At 37.6% G+C, this 9,992-nt stretch overlaps 1 protein-coding gene across 2 annotated transcripts in view; it reads left to right on the forward strand.

Annotated features, from left to right (window-relative positions):
• The window catches only part of SEL1L (SEL1L adaptor subunit of SYVN1 ubiquitin ligase), a 55,219-nt gene extending 51,217 nt beyond the window's left edge, over positions 1 to 4,002 (forward strand). The window contains exons 20-21 of one of the 2 annotated variants that reach the window (XM_004388082.3): positions 1,698 to 1,826; positions 3,324 to 4,002. In XM_004388082.3, the coding sequence (XP_004388139.1) occupies positions 1,698 to 1,826; positions 3,324 to 3,533 (339 nt within the window). In that variant the 3' untranslated portion in view covers positions 3,534 to 4,002. The remainder of the gene's footprint in view (positions 1 to 1,697; positions 1,827 to 3,323) is intronic. The other variant, XM_023742228.1, reaches the window with a different exon arrangement.
• Positions 4,003 to 9,992: the final 5,990 nt, after the last annotated feature.

Here is a 9,992-nt window from a genome sequence, read left to right on the forward strand (position 1 = left end):
TAATATAATGGGTAACTAACTTATAAGTTCTTACAATAAGGAGTATCATAAAAGGCATAGTTTTCCTCTAATAAAAGTATTGGGGAGGGAACGCTAGAGTTTAGCTTTTGAGAATAATTAATGATATATAAAAAGAGTAGCTATTAATTTCTAAAAGACATAATCACTTTTTTTTCTGTTTTTTAAATGAGATATTTATACTAAAAACTAATCAATCTAGCATCCACCATAGCTAGAAAATATTAAGCATTAAGTAAGATAAGGATTTGCTACAGTTGGAATAAATAACAGGATAGATAATAATAAGGTAGATTTTAATTACCCTTTTAAATCATCTGCATAGAGTCTGTTATCACATAAAAGTTTGATCCATGGGTTCTTAGTCCAGATTTAGTAATTTTTTTTTTTAAAAGCCAGAGGCACTAACCGTACTGTTAACATTGTTGGAAGGTGCTTTTTAACTAAGGACACATCATAGGGACAAGTATAGGGAAAAACTGAAAGGAACTTCTTATATTTAAATATGTGGAAAAAGTCATTTTTGGTGTTCAGCTTCTTTTTCCCATGTTCTCATGAAATTCCTTCTTAAGAGTTTCGTATTCTTTGACAATAGTAAGGGCATGGAAGAAATGAGGTTGTTTTAAATGAAAATTGTCACAACTCTCACCATGACATTCTGCCACCCACCATCCCACTGTGCCACCCACTATCCCGCTCTGCCGCCAACTATCACATTCTGCCATGTATCTGAATTCAGAATACTCCAACCTGAACCAAAATTAATGATCATGTGTTTTATCCTTTACAGAAATATGTGTCTAAGATAGGAAACACAGGAGGCCCTGTGGGTTTATAATTATTAAAGGAGCCTTCTTCAAAACCAGTATTTCATATTATCTCTTTATGTGGAGGCCTCTGAGGCTTTTACATCCCAGGGCAATGCACCTGAGTAAGGTTTGGGGTGGGTAAGGCCTGTCTTTTTGAAAGTGGAGAAACGTTGCCGTGTACGCAGGCATGATCTCAAGGAGATCCGTTTTAGGAAGGAGCGCAAATGGAGGTTGAGAATCTGAAAAATAAAAAATCTCTTAACACTATCCATTCAAGTACCCCTTGGAAAGTCTTAAATTATATGTACCCCAGTCTGAAGATCACAGCTCCAAACTGAAACCAAGAGTTGTTGACGCTGATTGAAGTTTTAGGTAGGAAAAAATTAGCTTGAGACTTAACAGCTCGTCTCTGGAAATCTCCAGGTAAACAGTGTTAAGCATAGATAGCATATCTACACAGCAAATGAGATACTGGATGGGGAAAATGAGTTAAGTTTTCTGATTTTTAGTTAAAATTTTCAAAATTATGCTGTTAGATAATTAAAGAAGTTTTACTCAAGTAAAGCTTGAGGATTTTCTTTAGGTTAACCCATTGCCATTGAGTCAATTCCGACTCATAGCGACCCTATGAGACAGAGTAGAACTGTCCAGAGTAGACAGAGTAGCGGCTGGTAGATTCCAACAGCTGACGTTTTGGTTAGCAGCAGAGCTCTTAACCACTGTGCCGCCTGGACTCCACTTCTTTAGGTTAGTGAAGTGCATTTTAAAATGAAAACTTGAAAGACAGAATAAATATTTCTGATATATGAACTAAATAAATACTACTTATTTTGACAAGAAATGAATTTTGGCTTATTACCTATGTTATAGGATATTCACCTTGCAAAACGTTTTTATGACATGGCAGCCGAAGCCAGCCCAGATGCCCAAGTACCAGTCTTCCTAGCACTTTGCAAGTTGGGTGTTGTCTATTTCTTGCAGTACATAAAGGAAACAAACGTAAGTGGTTCGTGTTTTTTTTTTGAGTGTTTTGTTTTGTTAGTAGTTTCTTCTCATTTTTTTTCCATAAAAAATTTAGCACCTGTACCTAGAAATATGTGTTATGAGGTCTTTTTAAATGTAATTGTATTTAAGCATAAAGGATAATACCTTGTATTTACTTTCTATATGGGTAAGTAACAGAAAATATCGGGAATAACTTCTTAAGTGGCACTAAAAAGAAAAAAAATCATAAACTAAAAACATAATTCTGTGTGTGTGTGTGTTTTAAGTGAAAGTTTACAGTTCAAGTCCTCATACAAAAATTTATACACACATTGCTATGTGACCCTAGCTGCTCTCCCTGTAATGTGACAGCATACTCCTCCTTTCCACCCCTGATTTCCTCTGTTCATTCAACCAGCTCCTGTCCCTTTTTGCCTTCTCATCTTTCCTCTGGACAGGAGGAGCTGCTCATTTAGTCTTATGTATCTACTTGAGCTAAGAAGCACTCTCTTCACGAGTATCATTTAATGTCCCATAGTCCAGTCTAATCTTTGTCTGAAGAGTTGGCTTCGAGCATGGTTTCAGTTCTGGGCTAACAGAGTCTGGGGGCCATATCTTCTGGGGTCCCTCCAGTCTCAGTCAGACTATTAAGTCTGATCTTTTTACTAGCATTTGAGTTCTGCACCCTACTTTTCTCTTGCTCCGTCAGGGACTCTCTGTCGTGTTCCCTGTCAGGGCGGTCATTAGTGATATCCAGGCACCATCTAGTTCTTCTGGTCTCAGGCTGATGGAGTCTCTGGTTTATGTGGCCCTTTCTGTCTAATACTTTCCTTGTGTCTTTGGTGTTCTTCGTTCTCCTTTGCTCCGGGTGGGTTGCGACCAATTAATGTATCTTAGATGGCTGCTCGCAAGCTTTTAAGACCCCAGACACCACTCACCAAAGCGGGATGCAGAACATTTTAAGAACATAACTTTTAAGTTTAAATTCTGGTGTTTAATTTTTCTTTTTCATTAAATCATAACTAAAAAGTATTATGTATTCAACTATTAAACATTTGAATTCCTGTCCTCTTCACTTACATGCAAGAAGAAGGGAAATAGCCCAGCTCTCATGAGAACCAAGATTTTCAGCTGCTGTACCATCGCTACAAATAGGTCACAGGTGTGCCAAGATACTGGACCCCTGGGCCCCCCATTCTCCCAGTGTTTCTTCCAAATGTTTTCTGTGAAAAATAGTTGGAAATTAGTGCATTAGATTGCTGATGGAAAGGAATCTTGCTAGACATTTTATATAGTCAGCCGTTATAAAAAATAGTGGCTTAATTTCTGAGACATAGTACTTTGAGTTTCAGTAGAAGGCTAAACCCTGTTTTTATAAACACATTGCAAAAAGTTCCTAAAACCAAGTATTTTAATAAGTTCTGTATTTATCTCTATTTTGTGATATAATTTTCTCACTTCCTTCTCTGACATTTTAGTGATCACAATGCTTTTTATTCTGTTTTCATTAAGATCCGAGATTTGCTCACCCAACTTGATATGGACCAGCTCTTGGGACCTGAGTGGGACCTTTACCTCATGACCATCATTGCGTTGCTGTTGGGAACAGTTATAGCTTACAGGCAGAGGCAGCACCAAGACATGCCTGTGCCCAGGCCTCCAGGGCCACGGCCAGCTCCGCCTCAGCAGGAGGGGCCGCCAGAGCAGCAGCCACCACAATAACAGCCACCGTGTCTGTGCTTGAACAGTGACAGCCGAGGACTTTGTTTGCTGAGAACACTTGCATTTGATTTAGGACTTTGGATCAGTGTCCACCTCCTGGAAGAGGCATGAGGAAGCATTTAATTCTTAAAGCTGCTTAGAATCTGCTGCCTTTATTTTCAGGGATAAGTAACTCTTACCTAAGCTGAGTTGAATGTTTGTTTCAGTGCCATATGAAATAACAACTTTCAGTGGCTTCCCTTTTTTTTTTTTTTTCCCCTGGAAACATATGTGAGACACTCAGAGTAATGTCTGCTGTATCCAGCTGTCTTTCTTGGTCCTTTTGTTCATTCTCTCACTGTGCATAAGTTCTTACATTGACCATCAATACTAAAAACGGATCAGTGTAAAGACGAAACCCCAGTTAGTTACAAATTTAACCTTAACATGTTTGAAAGTCTGAAAATAGAACTTGCCTTTTAAGTTAAAAGGAAGAAAAGAAAAAGATTATCTTCAGTGTTTTGAAACTGCAGTAACTGTGAAACTATTTTACCAGTCCACATGCAAGTATACATTTTTAGCATATTTGTTATTTTTAAAAGGAACGGTTAGGAGGTTTTTTCTTATTGGTGATTGCCACACTTTGTACCATACTCCTGTCCTTCAAAGATTGAAAGGTGTTAAAGAGCCCTATGTGGATTTCACTCTTCAGAGTGGAATATATATAGAACATTGTGAGCTGAATCCTTGAACTAACATGAATTTGCCCCACCAGATGGTATTTGCTCGATTGGTCCAAGTGTACAGAGACTTGATCTAGAAGCCAGAGGATGGACTAAATAAGAGAAATTGGAAAAAAATTCTCTAATTTTAAAAATTCTCTAATTTTACCAAGGCCATAAGACACACTTTCCCAAAAGTTGAAGCATTTGTTCCCAGGATTTATTTTACTTTGCATTTCTTATTGCAGAAAGAACAGACCATCCTCCTGAAATCTTTAAATGTGAAATATATGACAGACATGACTACCATTACAATACTAAAACTCAAAGAGTGAAAGGTTGATGACACTTGGTGGTTGAGGAACGCCGAAGCCTGTTGGTACTGTTTTATACCATTCAGGTAGACTTTATTTCTGCCAGTTTATATTACAGTAGAAAGTGAACTGCTTTCACTTTATTAGCTCTCAGATTCATTGCCTCCCACAGTTAACATTTGGAAAATCAAAGCTACTGCACTTCGGATTTGTCTGGTTAAATAAGTAGCATGGATAAAACGACAACAACAAAACTGGGAACTTCACATATCACCGAAACAAAAGAGAATTAAAATTTCCACCGAATTTGTATTTCTTTTTATAAGCAGATGGTGGTGTTCACCAGCCTATTCTAGTCTGAGACGACATTAGTATCTGCGCAGGCTTTCTGTGCCTACTGACCTCAGTCTGTTTATGTGAACTTTTATACTCTTTTTTTCCTCATACTCTATCATCTGCCAGAAAACTTGAAGAATGTATTAGCCTGTAGAATGAGAAGGCTTTGGTTTTTGAAGTTGGGATGGTATTCAGAACTAGATTTAATCCCTAGTCTATAAGGAACATGAAGGCTTTAGATGTGAAACTGTACACACTTTTTTTTTGTGTGTTTAGAGTGTTATGAGAAACCTGGTAAGCGAACTTCCCTTCCAGATAAATTGCTTCCAAATTTGAAGGAGCAGTCATAGAGAAAACTGTAGGAATAAAAGCGTATCTGTGAAAGGTAGGAAATTTTACCCTCGGATGTGTAATGTTGCTTTGGGCAGCTCTTGTTGTAAATATTGACATTTGCTTGATCTCTTACACTTAAAATTGAGGCTTGAGTGCAGTTGGTACAATATGCTGGTGTCTTCACCACTTCCTCCTCTCCCTACCATTCAAAATAAGTATAATCCGTAATTCATCTAGAAGGAACTGTTTTAATTTATCTAAACATTAAGAAACCCTCCAAGATGACTGTCAACTTCTATTTTTTTCTTTAGCCATCCCCCTAGTTTCTCCTCAGGAGCATTTTTATCTCTATCTTGACTTCCCTCTGTTAGCACTTTGAAAAAATATTTCTTCAAGCAGCGTGCACTACCTACGGATGGATGGGACAGTGTCCCGTCGTCTTGTTCTTCATGCAGTAACAAGCTTCCTGTTAGTTTTCCACTTACCATATCCTTATTATTAATGTTCAAAATAGCCATTTCTTGGTTTGTTTTCACCACCTGTTTTACCCTGGGGTCATTTGTTAACCAGAAATTTGAACAGTATGTTTAAAATAACTTAGTTCCTGTGGACTCATTTAAAGAATGTCTCAAAATACTTTGCTCCCTTTTTTCTTTTTTGTTCATGGGACATGTTACCTACACAAAAAGAACTGGGTTTGGTTTTTCTCCTAAAATAATGTTCAATATTTACCTAATCAAATGGCATCCATTTGAATAAAATGACAGTAACAAAAGCTGGTTAATGTCAGTGACATTAAACTAACTCAGGGATTCAGGAGTTTTAATGTTAGAATTTATAGTTAACACACAGAGTGCGGCTTCATTTCTCCTTGGTAGCCCATGCTCTCCTGATCCCTCTTATAGTCTGTCTTCCTGCCTTAGAAGGTGGTGAGAGTAGTACTCTATTTCGCTTATATATTCTCTTGTGCATTTGGTTGGTTGGTTAGCCAACTGTTTCACTACTTAGATAGACTTGGGACTATCCATTTCGCCTCTATTTGATGTTACAAAGGTAGCAAGGTTGTTTTTTTCTGTGTGTGTTTGAGGATTTTGTTTATGTTTTCTGGGTGGGGCTTGTCTTAATGTTGGTTAATACTCAATGGCAGAGAGAAGGTAAATTAGAAAGCTTCTTTTTTTTTTTTCAAAATTCACTATTTAGTCCTTAAATCAGATTAGTTTGTGAATCATTAAACTTGATACTCTTGAGGATTTGTTACCCTTCTGCAGATAAAGTTAATTTGTGAGAGTTTTACCATTTAGCTGTTTTATCTCTGTACCATTGGGAGGTTTTAGAAACTTCCACCAGTAACCTGGTGAAGATCTGATACTCTGTTTAATTAAGGAACTGCCGTGGCCTCCAGAAAACTTCAGTGTTTTATATAGGAGCTCTTTGTTTTCTTCCTCCCTTCTTTGCCCCTCATGTTTGTTCTTCAAACCAATGTTCTGGAGGTAAGCACGCAGGCCTGTAAATGAAGACCACAACTCTTCATGTGTGTAGCATGTATATTGACGTCTAACTACATCTGCAGAAAACTTCCTTTATGGATGTTTGCACTAACATTTCACATGCACATTTCAAAACAAGATGCTTCAGGTAAACAGTACCTTTACCTGCCAAGAGGAGCAATGCGAGCTATATTTGTCCCAGTGACAACTGGTATTGTTTGTTTTGGAAGTGAGTTTAATATATGTTATACAATATTATGCCTAGAAGAATGCAGGAAATAATCAGAACAAAGGAAAATGTCCATTTGCACGCAAATATTTTTCATCAGTCATTGCTGTCAAGTGGAAACACAAAATTTCTGATGCCATATTGTCTGAAGACACTAGCTGTTTCTTCATTGAAAAGCTAAATTTCTCCTTCCATTTGGTATTTCCAGAAAATTTAAAATGATTTCAATTAAAAATGATTGGCGTTTTAGCATGACTATTTGCACAAGGTAAAATCCAGTGTTGTGCTCATGAGACATAGCTCTTGGGTACGTACAGCGAGTCATCACACATGCACTGTTTCTCCCATTTGGATTGACAAACAGGCTGACACGGTCTTTGATTTAAAAGAAAAAAATCATAATGTTAATATGATCAAAATGTAACCACTGTGAATGCACAGGAGAGGAAGGAAGTTTTAGAAGACCATAAACTGGCATTGTGAAGGAGCACCATGGTAGGCTTTTTTGTAAATTTATTTTGTATTTAATGAAATGCAGTATAAAGGCTGGTGAAGTGTAATATAATGTGTAAACAAACAAATCCTGTTAATAGAGAGATGTACAGATTCGTTTTGTACTGTATCTTGAAACGTGTGAAATAAAGATTCCACCTCTGGTTTTCCGGGTGCTGGATGCTACCGTGGACAAACACCTTCCCAGTGAGGCTTTTTTTTTTTTAAACCTGAATGAGTCAGTGTTTAATGAACCTTTTTGGAACTTAAGAAGCTTCTGAGAAGGCATTCATTTGGGGACATTTTAATCCATCTTGCATTTACTTTTAACTCCTAAAATTCCGATTTCCTCTAAGTTGAAAATTGCCCTAGGGAGAATATAAATTTGCTAAGAAACGTTTTTTTCATCTCTGAAATCTTTGACCTGAATCAACCCGTGATACATAAGAAGCAAGAGTCACTTTAATTTAGCCTCATTATAGTGTAATTTATCCAAAGTTTAATTTACTTATATACTGCCTTGTCCCAGAAGTTATTTTAAGAGGGCTTATAGGGATGCATTCAACACAACAAAACAAAGTATATGTAGAACAAGATCTGAATAAAGGGAAAATGAAAAAAAAAATATTAAACCAGGGGTGTACTTTACACAAAAATGCATGCTAGAGGTGGGCTACAAATTTGGCCCTAAACTTTTAGCAGCCAACTCAAAGAGGATATTAAGAAAATGTTCAGCCTAAAAGCACCAGGTCCTTGGATAAAAAGTCTGGATGGGGTAAATTGTGGCAAGTGAGAAGTCGGATCTCACATTTACTTCTAGGAGCACAGACAGCCACCTCAGGTTCTGACCTCAGCTTGAAATAAATGTGGGAAAGTCAGACGTCAGCCATAACATCAACAGTTTGCCCAGTCAAGCAGGGTTGGTATGATGCCTATTTACTACTTACCCTCTTTCTGTCATTAAAAGGAGTCCTGGGTCTTCACTGGCTGTGACTTGAAAAGCAGCCTTTCTCCTTTAACTTCCCTTATGATACTAATATTCATTGGCTGTACTGGCCTTGAAATTTGCTTATACTAAGTTACAGCATGGAGCCCTGGTGGTGCAGTAGTTAAAAGTGTGGCTGCTAACCAAAAGGTCGGCAGTTCAGATCCACCAGCTGCTCCTTGGAAACCCTATGGAGCAGTTCTACTCTGTTCCATAGCGTTGCTATGAGTCAGAATCGACTCATGGCAACGGGTTTGATTGTTTTTTAAGTTACAACATATACATTAATATATGCAAGTAAAAACTTAGAAGTAATTTCTGTAGTAAAAGCTATTTTTAAAAAACAGGAAAAGGAGGATTTTTACTTTTTGCATATTTTTCACGGATAAGCACGTGAAAACAAAATAAGCTTTGGAATCTACCAGTTCAAAAGAAGGTGCTGCTGTGTCCTGGGTCTTGTATATTTCTCCTCGTCATTTCTGCCATGACTTAGTCATCAGATTGAACAACCTTATAACTGAATCCTGAAAATTCTACCAGACTTGTAGTTTATTTTTAGTATATTTTGAGCAAAACTCTGGTTTTCCTAGAGGCCAGATTCTTTTAAACATGGCCTACTGTTAATGCTGAATTATGTGTTAAATCCCACTTCCAAAAACCCCACATAATTTTTTCCCAGGTAAATTGAGTAGAATGTGAAAATTGGGTTAACTGACTTACAAGCGTTCATATAAACGTGTTTGCTGTTGTTCCATCCGTTTTCTTTTCCCTTCTATCTCCCATAAAGTTCATTAGCCTCTCAGGATTAAAAGGAATTTATCATAAGTCTTATATGTATTAGATATGAGATTCACATATCCTAAACAAGGATTCTAACCTTGAAAATGAAGAGGTCATTGAGTTTTATATGATTCAAGATAGGAATGTGAGCAACAGAAACCTCAATTCTTGGAAACAGATTTATTTCAAGACATGAAAGCACAGCTGTGGGTTTCAGAGTTCACCTGTCTGGGTTTCCCCCACCCTGCCCCCCTTGGCCTTGCCCATAATATGTTTTTCTTAGAAATTTTTGATTAATTGAACTTCTGTTCTAAACGAAATGTCTTGAGATGAATAGAGACTAATCTTGGTTGGGCAGAAGGATCTGGGGCAGGAGGGGTGGGGACAGAACCATTCAGCTGGTCTTGTTCCCTTTATGTACTAGGAAAGAATTTACTTGAATTTTTCCAACTTTCACATACATGTTATTTTCTTTTTACATACTATTTGGAGAATGTTGTTTGGCTGGTAACATCTTACACTATCCACAGAATGTACTTCCAGGACAGGTGAGAACAGCACAGTATTTTTTCTGCTGTCCTATTTTGACTCTCTGAGGTCCCTGGGTGGTGCAGTTTGCTCTCGATTACTAACTTCAAGTTGGCAGTTCAAACCCACCCAGCAGTGCCTCGGAAAAAAGGCCTGGCGATTGGCTTCCGTAAAGATTACAGCTAAGAAAACCCTATGGAGCAGTTCTACTCCACAACAGATGGGGTCACCATGAGTTGGAATCAACTCAATGGCAACAGGTTTGGTTTTGGGT

This window comes from Trichechus manatus, unplaced genomic scaffold, assembly GCF_000243295.1.
Source record: "Trichechus manatus latirostris isolate Lorelei unplaced genomic scaffold, TriManLat1.0 scaffold00206, whole genome shotgun sequence".
Lineage (NCBI taxonomy): Eukaryota > Metazoa > Chordata > Mammalia > Sirenia > Trichechidae > Trichechus > Trichechus manatus.